Source organism: Pipistrellus kuhlii, unplaced genomic scaffold (genome assembly GCF_014108245.1).
Source record: "Pipistrellus kuhlii isolate mPipKuh1 unplaced genomic scaffold, mPipKuh1.p scaffold_m20_p_10, whole genome shotgun sequence".
NCBI lineage: Eukaryota > Metazoa > Chordata > Mammalia > Chiroptera > Vespertilionidae > Pipistrellus > Pipistrellus kuhlii.
Window position 1 is genome coordinate 32,750,391 of NW_023425405.1, and position 14,820 is coordinate 32,765,210.

The 14,820-nt window shown below is 38.8% G+C and overlaps 1 protein-coding gene across 3 annotated transcripts in view; it reads left to right on the plus strand.

The window, feature by feature from the left end:
* Positions 1-14,820, plus strand: part of THSD7A (thrombospondin type 1 domain containing 7A) — a 299,368-nt gene that overhangs the window by 193,233 nt on the left and 91,315 nt on the right. For all 3 annotated transcript variants that reach the window (XR_006740961.1, XM_045578315.1, XM_036429312.2), the window contains exon 7: positions 7,630-7,824. Coding sequence is in view for 2 of the 3 variants with exons in the window: in XM_045578315.1 (XP_045434271.1) it covers positions 7,630-7,824 (195 nt within the window). In the remaining variant the exon portion in view is untranslated. The remainder of the gene's footprint in view (positions 1-7,629; positions 7,825-14,820) is intronic.

The window sequence follows — 14,820 nt, forward strand, 5'->3', positions numbered from 1 at the left end:
TGTGTTATGATCTTGGGCAAGTATTTTCTTTGGGCCTTATATCATAATTTTTAAACTAGATGTCTCCCAATCTTTCTTTTCCTCTGATTTCTGTGATTATATGCAAATAACAGTGTTCTATTGGAAAATCACAAGAAAGGATAGGTAACTAAATTAGTTCACTCATATTGTAAGAAAGACAGCACAGTGTAACATTGGGCATATTGATTTTTTTTAAATGTATTTTTATTAATTTCAGAGAGGGAGGAAAAGAAACATCCTATGTAATAAAGAGGTGTTATGCAAATTGACCATCCACCCTCACAAAATGGCTGCCTATGACCAAGCCTGCAGGGGGGTTAGTGAGGGACAACCAAATGACTGAACAAGCAGGCTGTGTGGGGTGACCAGGCCAGCAGGGTGTAGGTGAGGTATGACCAAATAACTGAACAGTAGGCTGCCTGGGGCAACCAGACTGGCAGGGGAGGCAGTAATAGGTGACCAGGCTGGTGGGGGGAGACCAAGAGAGGGGTGCAGTTGGGGGTGATCAGGCCAGTGAGGGGTGCAATTGTGGGTGATTAGGCTGTCAGGGGGGCTAGTTGGGGGCAACAAGGCTGGCGGGGGGGCAGTTAGGGGTGACAAGGCAGGCAGGCAGGTGAGCAAATCAGAGCCAGCAGTCCAGGATTGTGAGAGGGATGTTTGACAGCCAGTTTAGGCCCGTGATCAAGCTTAAACAAGCAGTTGGACAGCCCCTAAGGCACATGTGTCAAACACAAGGCCCGCGGGCCAAATCCGTCCCGCCAGGCCTTGCAATGTGGCCCGCACCGCGCTGTCATCACTGCACTCTGCTGCGTTTCCATCACAATGACAGTTTATGACTGTTCAGTAAACCATTCGGCCCGCCCGCGATTTAGGCTGGATTTTAGATTTTGGCCCCTTCTCTGATTGAGTTCGACACCCCTACCCTAAGGGATCCTGGAATGGATAGGGTGCAGGCTAGACTGAGGGGACCCCCTCTCCCATCCATGAATTTTGTGCCCTGGGCTTCTAGTCAATGATAAGAGAGAATCATCTATCAACTGCCTCCTGCATGCCCCACACTGGGAATTAAGCTCACAACCTGAGCATGTGCCCTGACCAGGAAACAAACTTTGACCTCCTGGTCTATAAGTCAACACTCAACCAGTGAGCCACTCCAACCAAGGTGATTTTGATGCCTTAGTTTGCTTCTCTAGAATATGAGTATACTACTAATAACCTGTCAACCTCATAGGGTTGTTGAGAATTACATCACTTAAAATCTATAAGGAACTTAATTCCCATCACACTGAAGTGCCCATAAATATTAGCAAGGATTAGTTCCAGGTTGTGATTTTATGTTCATGTCCCATCAGACGGAAAATCAGAAGCATGATATTCACATATGAACATAGTATTTCTTTATACTTCTGACTTATTGTAGAATTGATCACTTGAAAAATTTATGATGTTAAAGAATAGCTCAGAAAATTTCCTTGCTTGAGTCTCTATTGTTATTCTTTGCATTGACTTGCCAGTAACTTAACTTGTCTAAAAATGTGAACACCTAAACCCCTGTTATTTTAATTCTGTGTATTTCATCTCATCCATCCCTATTCCCTCCAGCTTTGTAAGTCCATCCAAATCCAAGTAGAACAGCTTATTACTCCTTCCCGCAGGGAAAAACTTCAAAAGTCCAATTAGCATATTAGCTATGGAACTCGCTCTGCCTTTGCTTTCTCTCCTGGTTTGATCTTATAGGCAAACTCTGTTTCCTTTTTTGTATGTATACATAAACCAAACATTTTTTTAAAGATTTCTCTAAAGTCCTTTGATTTTTTTAAAGGACTTTTATGCAAGCATTATCTTGGTACACCATGCTAGAAGATACAGTTTTCCACTAGAAAGTACTCAAATTGGCTTTATGTTGTCTTCACTAATACAGTTTAGCTGCTTCTATAGAATTGGGAAATAAAAGTGCTGTCAGTTTCTAAGTGAACATTAGCCTTGTCTCCTTAGAATCAAAACTGATTTTTAGCAAAGATCCATATGTGTATGTGTTATTTATTTCTCTTCTTTCTTTATTGACTTATGGTTTATATTTTTGACATTTATCCTCATAATCATATGGTGCCAGTGTCTCCCCAAAGCTTACTTATCTAGTTATTACATATGCTCCAGAGGGATGGATCTCAGTCATATCTAGTTTCAGACTGCTTAGAAGCCAGATCCTCAGGCAGCAACTTCTAAAGCAGGGGTGGGGAACCTTTTTTTCTGCCAAGGGCCATTTGGAGTATTTATAACATCATTCTCAGGCCATTCAAAATCAGCTTAAAAATTAGCCTGCTATATTTGACCAAACATTTAATTAACTCACCACTAATACCATGGCAGGGCAAGACCAAATGATTTCATGAGCCTCCATCAATGGGACAACATTTTACACTGTTTATTTATGAATGTTTTATGTGATAAACATAATATCTCCATCATTTGGGCAAAATATCTTTAATTTTGGGCAAAATTCCAAAGTCAAGTATAGGTTTATTTAACAATTTTTTTAAAATTCCTATTCTGATTATCCTATTGTTTGCACATTGTGATCTTATAATAGCTATCTGTAGAATAATTTTACTTTGTTTTTATTTCTGATAATAACAAAGAAATCCAAAATGTAGGCATGGAGAAAGAGAGGTAGTAAAAATGTTTTCAATAAGAATTTTTGAAAACTAAAATTGATTTTTAACTTAGTCCTAAAGAGTTGATAAAGGCTCCAAGTCATCCTTTTCTAGGCAGTGAGGTCCCCTGAGCCTAGTCTAGTTGCCAATGAACCAGGGCATGGGAAATGGACGAGACAAGGTATGTCAAGTGGGGCCAGATGGCGGGATGTCTTAAAGCACAATAGACATGAATATGCATGCATGATCTGGAGAGCTACAGGGAATCGTTTGAGGGCGTAATGGACTCACAGCGGTGTGGCTGGCAGACTGTTTGGTAGATAATTTGCAGGACAGATTGGAAATGTGAGGCTCCCTCAGAGAGGGAATGTGAGGTAACCAAGACTTGAACAACAACAACCAAAAGGAACAAAGCAAAAAGGAAAGCCACCCAATGGCCCTTATCCACAGAGAGCCCCACAAGGTACCATGAGGGGATGGCAAGACTAGGACGTGCAAAATACTTGGCTGAAGAGAACACAGGAGTTGTGTTTATTACAGAGTAATGGAATTCTAATGACATGTTTGATGTGGAACTCCCTGTATACATAAGCTTTTAAAGTTAAAATAAATAAGCCAGTAGATCATAATAAATGTGACTGCTTTGTTAATTATATTGATAACTCCTCAGCACGACCCTAATATATAATTTCTTTCATTTAATAGCATAATTTCTCCCATTTAGTACTGTAATATTTCTCAATGTAACTGCCTCATAGCACTTGAAGAAGAAACGTTTTACCTTTTATCTAGAAAATGTCTGAGAGGCTTGCTGACTGCAACTCATGTGTGCAGCTGTTCAGTTTACAGTGTTTAAAAGTTTATGTAAATTATTTAGTTTATATAGAGAAAGGAGATTAAAGGAGCATTGTAGGATTCCACGTTTTAGAAATTGTGCTTATCACTGTGAGCTGAATATTCTCTGGTATAATTTTCGATTAAAATTTTTGATTAATGCCCAGAAGTTATTTATAACACAACTCTAAATAATTTTCAAAACATGAGCCAGAAAATGTAATAGTTATAATTTCATAAATTACTTTTCCTTGGATTTCTATATTTCCTTACAACCTTAGCACTTTAACAAAAAGGACAATACAAAATCACTGAATTAGATCATTCTGTGAGTCAAATGCAATGGTATTTGCTAATATCTTTCTGCAAGCCAATTTATGAGCAGAATTAGGAAAAGGATGAGTAAGCACATGAATTCAAGTTTATTGACACGCAGTGATGCTTACAATGGAGCAGATCCACTCCCATAGTGGTATGGTAGAACTGTCAACTCTTCCACTAACAGAAGGTGATGATGAAGAGATGGTATTGGTAAAATAGATAGCATTTTTTCAGTCATGACACTGGGCAAGACATTTGGCTTAAATTTTTTTCTCATTTAATATGCATAATGGTAGAATAAGATAAATATTATTATTAGTTTCCATTTTGAAAATTAGGAAGCTGTATCTTACAACAGGTAAAATGGCTCAAGAACATGTAGTTGGTAAATGGTAGTAAGATACTACGTATCTGTCAGTTATGTTAAAGTTCAGATAAAATTTTTATACGAAAGTGCTTTCTAGAAAGAGCCAGGCAAATATGAGACTCCATTATATTCCCATCTTAGTCTTTTTAAAAATTATATGTTATCAAGTAGTAACTCAATATATGTTATCAAATAATTAGGACTTTATCAAAGTCAATATGAATTTTTAAGATAATGCCTGATGAATACAAAAGACATCAGCAACTCAATAATACTTCTCAGGATTATTGTAGAGTTTGTGTAGGTTTGGCAAGAAGAATCTGATCTCAAAATTACAAAACTCGAGAGTTTCTAAATAGCATGTTGTACTTTTTAAATATTGGCTTTATATCTGGTGTCTCTGTGCTTTTATTACTCCTTTCTGTTCACCCCCATTTTAATTCCATTACATTGCCGAGTTTTGATTTTGCAGTGCCTTCTGGGGGTATGATGCACATACCACTACTGTGTGTGTTAAAAACCAACCATAACAATCTGCACATTTCTGTAATTAAAAACAAATCAGGATAATGCAAGGAACATTTAGGGAGTAGTGCTAATATGTATATGCCTTACATTAAAACACAATTATTATATTTTTAATGTATTAATGTTGTGTCTTGACTAAGTTTTTAAATTATAGAAACCTGGAAACAATAAAAAAAAAAACTTGATAAACCAAGATTTACATTTTATATTATATTTAGGCTGCAGCACAATGAATGCAAAAATGTTTAGTATATACTTTTACCAATGAAAAAAAAGAGTCTACCCTCTTACCCCAATTCTCATTTTGCATTATTTCTATGGAAATCTTCATGAATTTTTAGTGTAATTACTTCCAGCAGATGTTCAATTCCCTTATCCTGGTAATAGGAAACACAGTAGAGTGAAAGAATATCTTATAGAAGAGTATATGAAAGAGTTTGGCGGTGTTCATGAAAATAGGCCAAACAAGGGGAAATTTTCAAGTTACTTTAAAGATGTCAAAATACTTCTTTCAAGATGATTAAAGTGGTGAGTTATTAAAAACAGTCTTAAAATTATATTTTCAAAGAAAAGGGATAAGTGGAGAGAGAGTAACTTAAATATTAAATCCCATTTTGAATTCATAAAAAGAAATCCAAAGCATTTTCATTTTTTCAACCTTTTAGATTATCACAAACAAATTAAACCAGATGTGCAGATGTGCTTCAACGTAAGATGTAAGCTGTAATATGTGGGCATTTGTTACTTCATTTAGTCCTGTGTTCTATATGTCATGTAAAGTATACATTTTGCAGATTTGGTTAAAATGCCCAGAGTTTCATGGGATTGGGGGGCAGGGGGGATGGAGTTATATAATTGCAAAGCAGGCCTTTGGTTCGAGCATCATTTAACATAACTATTAGATATGTAGTATCTTACTACCATTACCATTTACATGGGCCTCTGGGCAGCTGAAAGGCGGCTCCGGCCAGAGTAAAGGCAGTGCCAGTGGCCAGGGGAAGGAAGGCCCACTCTTGCACAAATCTTTGTGCATCTGGCCTCTAATTAATACGTAAGTGCATTTCAATTGCCTTCTGGTTTTCTGTCTTGTTTTCCAAATATAGGAATAAAGGATTATACATTAAGTTGATGCCCAACCTTCCATCAGTGAGAAACAGCTTTGAGTTTTTTTAATAGTGATGAAGGGTGGCATAGATAGTCACCCTTTATCACCTTAGGGTACACATTTCTGATATTCACCCAAAATTATGGTTATATTCTGTGGCAAAATAGATTATTTTTTGCTTGTTTGTATATCATTTCACTTTGTTCTATTGACCTCATTAGCACCCTACATAAACCAGCTAAGCTACCTAATTGAGACTTTTTCCACTCTATTCTGGTTATTTCTTTGTAATTCTTTCAGTTATCTTTGGCATCTATTAACAGCAACGGTATTTTCTTTCTCATTGGCCTGTTGTATAATTCATTATATTCATTCAACAAATAGCAAATGAGTTTCCAGGGCAAGGGAAGAAGTAGAGTGAGATGAAGCTAGAAGTGTACACAACAGCCAGGTCGTTTGAGGTTCTGTAAACTTTTTAAAAATCAGAAGTCACTGGAGATTTTTAAGCACGTAAGGGACACCATAATAATTCTGCCATTTCCTTACTGTGTCATTTTTGCCCTCCCACAATGGGTCCTCCTTAAATAGTGCTTTTATAATGCTACCCTGTCATTTACATTTCTGGCTTTTTCCAATTAATGAACTAATTTTTTAATGAAAGAAAAAGAATAAACATTTAATTAAATTCTCTGGGTGTCACAGGAGTGTTTGCAAATAGAGATACCTATGAGTTGGATCATGAAAACATATGATTCCTTCTATGGATAGAGTCATTATTTATAAGTGATGGCTCATCTCCAATAACTAAATAAAGAGGAAAACATTTAATTGAAGCTCCTTCTTATAAGTGTAAAATCACTTACTGGGAAAGTATCTGCAGCATACAAATACTTTCAACAATGTACTTGATCTCTATATAGCTAAGCTTGATATAAGATATATATACTAGTGGTTATATCTATATCTATATATATCTATATCTATATCTATATATATATATATATGTATATATATACACACACACACACACACTCATATATATGGACATATATATAATAAATAATATATATTTTTTCTGGTGTGGTTTTAACATCTGGCTGGTCACTCTTTTGCATTTATATTTAACTAAGAACAAAAGGGAAATAACCTAATACATAAGTAATTGGTTTCAATTGCTCATTTTACATTTATTTAAAAACTAGAGGCCCAGTGCATGAATTCATGCATGGGTGGGGTCCAGCCGGCCCATTGGGAGGAGGTAACAGCAGGAGGTTGGCCGGCTAGCACACCCTGATCAGTAGTAGAGGCTGATTAGGGGTGGGGTCAGATGTGTGCAGGGGCTGTGGGTGATGGGCTGGCTGGCCCTGCCCCTGACCAGAGTAGGGGGGCTGATCGGAAGTGGAGCTAAACTTGGGGGAGGGGCCACAAGCCAATCAGGGTGGTAGAGATCCATCAGGGGCAGGGCCAGCTAGAGGGGAGGTTGCTACAGGAAGTTGACAGGTTGGCTCTGTCCCTACGGGGGGGGGGGGGGGGGGGGGGGGGGGGGCAATCAGGGGTGGGGCCGGCCTGGGGGAAGGGCTTCAGGCTGATCAGGGTGGTGGGGGTCCATTGGGGGGTTGGTCAGCCGCCCTGCCCTCAATCGGGGTAAGAGAGGCCAATCAGGTGGGACTGGCCACCCCAATCGGGTTGGTTCGGTGGCCGTAGTGGGCAACATAGCAACCAGTCATTAGGACATTCTGGTCGCTGGCTTTTTACATAGATATGTGATAGATTGTTGACGATGATGATGTCTTTCCCAGGAGAAGAAGTTGACAGACAGCTGTGCAGAGATGCTATCTTCCCCATCCCTGTCGCCTGTTATGCCCCGTGCCCAAGGGACTGTGTGCTCACCATGTGGTCTTCCTGGTCTTCCTGCTCACACACCTGCTCAGGGAAAACCACAGAAGGGAAACAGATACGATCTCGGTCCATTCTGGCTTATGCGGGCGAAGAAGGTAAGGTTACCAGCTTCAGAAGGCACCTGGGTTCCTTTCAGAAGTTGGCATGCATTTTCTTTGTCTTGCCTGGGTAAGATGATTCTATAGAAAAATCAACTTCCAAAAATCCAGCAATCCAAGGAGATTTTATATGTGTTAACGTACCTGACATCTTGCTTCTCTTTTGGGTTGTTTTCCTGAGCAGGATGAAAGGGTGATTTCTTTTCTGGGTCCTTGTCCAGACGGATTTGAAGAATGAAGCCCCAGATAAGAGATGGTATCAATAGATGAGAAGGGTAGAAATTTATTGAAAGCAAATACAGACTCCCTGGTAGGGAGGGGGTCCCAAGAGGGTAACCCACTAAGTTCTTTGTTGCTAATGTTTATAAAGGCTGTAGTTATCTCTTGACACTCCCTTCTCATTGGTCACTCTTTTGCAGAATATCAGCTTCAAAGCCCAAATCCTACATGTTGTCCTCCTATTTTCTCTTGCTTCAGTAGTATAATAAAATTCTCTGTCTTCTGTGAAAATCTGTTTTCCTTTCTCCCATTTGTCAGCATTTCTCTATTCTCTGGGAAAGTTTGTTTCCTTTTTCCCCCATACCCTGTGGCTTTTTCTTATCTTCTGTGAATGGAAGTCTTCCTCTCCCCTTATCCTGTGGCACCCCCCATTTTTCCCCCCTGCTGTGAATGTATGCCTTCTGGTGGCTCCAACCCCTCATCTATGCCTTCCTCCCCCCTGGACCCTCTTCATTCAGAAAAATCCCTAAAACTGCCTATTTTATCCCTAAAACTCCTTTTGTTTCTGTTCCCCAAAATTAATCTTAAAAGAAAATCTATACTAATAAAAGGATAATATGCTAACAGACTGGATAGACTAGATATCTTCCGGACATCCTTCTTGACACATGGTGGTGGGGGCCAAAGCAGAGGCAGTTAGGGGCAATAAGGGGAGAGCGGTTAGGGGCAATCAGGCCGGCAGGGAAGAGCAGTCAGACATGCCTTGAGGGGTTCCAGATTAGAGAGGGTGCAGGCGGGGCTGAGGGATTCCCCCTCATGCATGAATTTCATGTACCGGGCCTCTAGTCTTTAATAAAAGAAGAAAGACTTTTAAACATGAGCTCACTCTGCCTTTTTTCCTACCTAATAATTCAAATTCTTTCCAGTTCAAAGCATTAAACTTGTGAAAAGGTCTAAAAATGGCTCCTACAATTCCAGATGTCAGGTTTCATTGGGTTTTCTCTCTTTTACCAGTCAGTTTTTCTCTTTGAAATCACACTCCACCTTATAAATAGGCAAATATATTCAATAATAAACTTAATTTAAAAATAAACATCAGCATGGCTGATGCTTAACTGATTACATGAATTTTCAACCATTCAGTTTTCTGACCAGGGGCTCTGAGATCCACAGTCTCATATGTAGATTGTGCTCATTTAAAAAATATGTTGCTCTTTGATCACTTCATCCTACTGGGTGCATAAAGCATGTTTTGTCATATATTCATACCTCGCTTGTGTTTACTTCATTGTCAGGAAATAGAAGGCTCTTAGTAATTGTCTCTCAGACTTATATCCAAATGCTAATTTGGCATCTGTGTGTCTTGGTAATACAGTGTCATGCTTATTCTTGTCATTCTGGAAAAGAACACATGAGTAAGGAAAACACAGAAGTAAATCAACTTCAGTCACATTAAGGCATGTTCTGTCTTAGGATTATGTAGGTATATGTTATTTAAATGTGATTAAGCTGAATGGCTCTTCTCATTCATAGAACAAATGATGATTTCTATTTGTAGTAAGCATGTGTTTCTCTATGTATACTCTGAAATACTTAATTTTGGATGAGGTTTCAGGTTACCTATTATATTTTTCTGTTTATGAAACAGTGATAAAAACCCGAGAGTATTCTTATTTGGTCCAACTTGCTATCTGTATATGTAACATCTGTACAAAAAATATAACTTCTTTGGCTTAAATCATGAGAGAAAAAAAATATATTTTTAAAAAGTCAATATATAGGAAAATTTCCAATTTTCTGTAGTGTCTCATATTTTATTCCTGTATAAAATAAATGTATCTTTTTGCTACACACACAAAAAAAGGTGTATGAGTGGAACCTATTAGAAAAGTAGCCCCTTTTAGAGAGAAAATTATATTATCTGTGTTGTCAAACAATAACTCTAACCTTGTATAGGTTACTTTCAGACTTCAAACTCTATCAGCTCAGATTATGTCCTGAACTTCATTAAAATTAAATCTGTGGTCACCCTGCTTCCTATAAATCCATTATACTCTGCAGACACTTGCTGTGTGACTAGTAATGAGTGACTTTTTGCCCCATGAGTCACATGATGAAGATTTTGCCGTGCTAGCAGAACTCACCAGATCATTATTTCTGTAGACATGATGCTTCACACTGAAAGGTCATGAAATGCTTTAAAGGCAGAAATTTATGATTGCTCTTAGATATGTATCATCCACTTAGTGTGAAAGGGTGAGACTTCCATAATTTTTAATTAAGTCTAGTAGCTACATCCTAAGCAAGCTGTGCTGGAAAATCATAGGTGTTTATGTAGTAAATCATAAAGGCATAAATTCAAAACATAACCACAGAAAAGCCACATCAATGGGGAGTCTACTGCTATTTGTTTCTGGTAATAACACTTATAAAACCTGGTGTAATTACATGAAACATTTAATGAAGATTCTAATCTTCAGAAAATATTAATTTAATATTTATTATTTGCTGGACTCTTACACATATTTTATCTTCCTCAAAGCAGGCATTTTATCATTCTGAGATTTTTTTAAAGTACTTAGGAACTAGATTTCTAGGAACTTTAAAATATTTTCCTGAAACTAGATAACCCTTCATAATTCTAAATAAAAGTAGGAGGTCTTTGTGTTATTCCACAAGAATTAGTGTTTTGTATGTGTCACAGATGTCTCTAATTTTCTGTGAATCAGGAAATTACTGTGATCACATTAGTAAAATTACATATAGAGCTTTTAGACATGAATTATAGACATTTCTGGTGAAATAACTCTTGGACAAATTCATGAACAAAGTATTTATCTCGACTTTACAAAATAAATACAGAAACCTATACTTTTATTTCAGTCATAAATTTACCTTAAACATCATATGAAGATTATATAACCTCATAAGGACTAAATTTTGCTGCAGTAACAGACAGCTCAGAAGTTTCATAACTTTAAAAAAAATTATTTCTGCCTTGTAGAAATTTTGCTACTGTGTTGGTTAACTCTACAAAGCCATAAAATGTCTCAGCATTGCACCTCCTTATAAAGAACTACTTCATAATCTCCATGTCAATGGAAGAAGGTAATTGAGGAGTCTGTCTGCTAACTTACAGCATCCACATTAAATTATTCCCTCTAGAAGTGCTTTATATCATTTCCACCAACATTTCATTGGAAATTATACAATTATAACTTGACGTTAGACCTAACTTCAAGCAGAGTGGAGGCAAATGAAATGTAATCCTACTGTGTGCTAAAAAAAAAAAAAAAAAAAAAAAAAAAAGAGTGCTGGCTGCTGACCTTACACCTGCTTAATTCAGTCTTCTTATTGTGTGTATATGTGCATATGTTTGTCTACATCTATGTCTATATCTCTGTCCATAGATATATGATGAAGGACTATTCCACGTGGCCTAACTCAGTAGAGAAACCCGGCCTCTCCATTGTTAAAATGTAATAACTTTTATTGATTATTTCTTTATTCCTATTAAATAAAATATAACAAAATATAACTTCTTCCTCATATTATACTTGTGCTGTGCCAGCACAGCCAATGGTTCGGCGAGCCTGAGGGATGGCAGCGAAGGATGTAGAAAAGACAAAGAGAATAATCTGGGTCTAGGTGGATCTCTGTTCCTGACTAAAGCCAAAGAGAAATATCTAGAAGGCAAGCTGATGCTTTATTTTATAGTCAGAAATAAACAAGGTAGTGGTCACCATAGTTACAATGTTCTTGTGAGTTTCACTTGTTTTGGCAGCACTTGCTGCACCTCCCACAGCCCATTAGCTACCCAGGAAGGATCTAGGGAGTGTCATAAGGTCAAACGTAATTATGCTGAGAGGGCTGTGCTCTCTAAGCTGGGACTTATTTATGGCTTTGCCAACAGGTCAGTCCCAGGCTTAACCCTATAGCCATTCCCTACAATATGTCTTTCTTTTTCCTTTCCTTTCTCTTTTTTCTGTCCTTCCCTCCTCCTTTCTAGCCTTTTTCTTTCAGTTCTTGAACAGCCATTAGGTGGAGCCAAGCAGTTGAGCATCTATGCCAGCAGGTGGTTTGGGAGGGGGAGTAGAGTCTGAAGTGGTCCAGAGTGGGTTGTCAGAGTCACGCGTGGGTGAGAAGGGCATCCCCCATGGGAGGAAAGTGGCCTGGCACAAGTGTCAGAGGCACAGAGTATGCTTAGCAATGGGAGGTGAGAATTGTATGAGAAGGTAGAAGTGGAAACCTAACACAGGGCATCAGAGCACAGGCAGAGTGAAGAGGGAATCCCAGCACTGAGGCAGCCAGCCAGTGTGGAGTGCTGGGACCAGGCAGGGGTTGAGAAGGGTTTCTGTAATTGGGGTGTGGCCTGATGTAGGGTGTCAGAACAAGGCAGAGTCATGAAGGTATCCTGTGCGTACAGCAATGGAGATGGCAGAGAGAGATTGGTGGTGGGAAGAGAGAATGAAATAAGTACATGGGCCTGGCCAGTGGCCATGGACAACAAGCGGGGGGGGGGGGGCGTGAGGGCATATGTAGGGAAGGGCTTGGGATGGGATTGGGGGGATGAGAATAATTATATGATACCATAATCAATAAAAAAAAATGGGGGAAAATTTTAAAAAATAAATAAATAAATAAAAATAATAGGAGTCAGGTTTCCTATTGCTGGAGGAGCCAATCAGCTATATGTTAAGCAAGAAAACTAGAATAAACCCTGTTGTATTGCATTGGAATTTAAAGTTATCAATGTGAATTCAATGTATTCAATTCACTAAGACAGATGTAGAAATAAATAGAAATAGAAATCTAGCCAGCAACCAGAATGCTGTAATGACCAGAACTATAGGTCACTATGATACCCACTGCAGCCAGTGAACCAGCCCAATGGGGGTTGGGGGGGCAGCCAGCCAACCTCCTGCAGCCCCTCCCCCAGCTGGCCCCACCCCCAATGGGCCCCCACCAACCCAATTGGCCCACAGCCCCTCCCCTCAGCCAGCTCTACCTCTGATCATCCCTCCTACCCCAAAGGGGAAAGGGCCAGCCAATCACCTGCAGCCCCTCCCCCCAGCCAACTTCATCCCCAATTGCCCACACACATACCAACCTGGTGGGGCTGGCCGGCCCACTACCCACAGCCCCTCCCCATGGCCAGCCCTGCCCCCATTTGGCTCCAACACCCCATTTACCCATGGCCCTTCCCCCCAGCCAACTAGCTTCTGCTGTCTCCTCCCAACAGGCCCAGCCTTAATCCACCCCGATTGGGGCCAGGCTGGCTGGACCCCACCCATGCACAAATTCATGCCCTGGGCCTCTAGTATAATATATATATATAGCTATAGCTACTGAAAGGATCTGAAAAGTGCTTTATATTAATTCCAAGACTCCAGTAGCCACAAGCGCATTAGTGCTTAGATCTTGGTTCTAATGCTATTCTCCAAAAGAAAGGAACTTGGTTCTAATGCTATTCTCCAAAAGAAAGGAGAAATGGCTTATTCTAAGGCTAGAATAGGAAGAGCACAAGAAGTGCCTGGAGAATCTCAAGCCAGAAAAGAAGAAAGTGGAAAACGGTCGCAGAAGGGAGCTTGAAGGTCTCCACTGACCACATGGGACAATTTGAAAGTTAAAATAATGTTAATTAACAGATTACAACCCGTTAGGTAAAATAGGAAACCATGGATCCACACTTGATATAAGTAAACAAATGCTTTACTTGAATACCTGATGGAGAGCATTATATTTGCAGGGTGCATTATCTCCCTGACATACACCATCTTAATCCAGAGGTCAACGGTTGCATGGCCCAGCTAAAATCCTGTGCTCCTGGTGTGGTGTAGCGAGAATATGACATCACTTCTGTGATATTCCTGTCAAAAATGCATATTGCAGAATCTAAACCTGAGGAAACATTTGACAGATCCCAGATTGAAAGTCATTGTACAAAATAACTGGCCATGGATCTTTAATTCTCTAAATTATGGAAATCAAGGAAAGACTGCAGAACTATTTCAGATTGAAGGAGACTAACCAGACATGACATCTAAATGCCATAATTGATTCTGAACTAGGTCCTTTTGCTATAAAAAGGACAGTTGAGGACAGTGGCAAATCTCAATGGGTTTGAGGATTAGATGGTAATAATGTTTCAGTGTTATTAATTTCCTGGTCTTGAATACTGAATGTGCTAATGTGTAGGAAAATGTACTTATTACAGGAAATGCACACTGAAGTATTGAAGCAGTGGGGCATTGTTTCAATAACTTCTTCCCCGATGGTAGGGAAAAATTATTGATAGTATACTTTTAATTTTCCTGTAATTTTGAGGTTGGTTCAATATTAAACCACCAAAATAATAGAATAAAAATGATTTGAATAATATAATTGCTTACCTTACAACTTTGGGTAACATTATGTAACCTATTATCGGCAACACACAGAAATTGTCATAAAATGCTGCCTATGTTGAAATGTCTTTTGGAAACAAAATCACCAATGGTCACTAGAGATAATTAACATATGGGAGAAATTAAAAGTATTTCTTCTCAAATTAAAAAATAAAATGCATGTGGGGGGTGGGCAGGTGTGCATGTGCATGTACATGTGTGTATCTTCCAAAATCTTGACTTCTGGCTCAATAAAATTGTAATTCACTTTTAACATTATATGATACCTTAACGTAAGAAAACCCCACTTCCTTCTGTTGTGTAAACTATAGTCCCAAAAGCTACTTTAAAATATGTTGGAAGTTCTAAAGGAAGCAATCATTTAAGA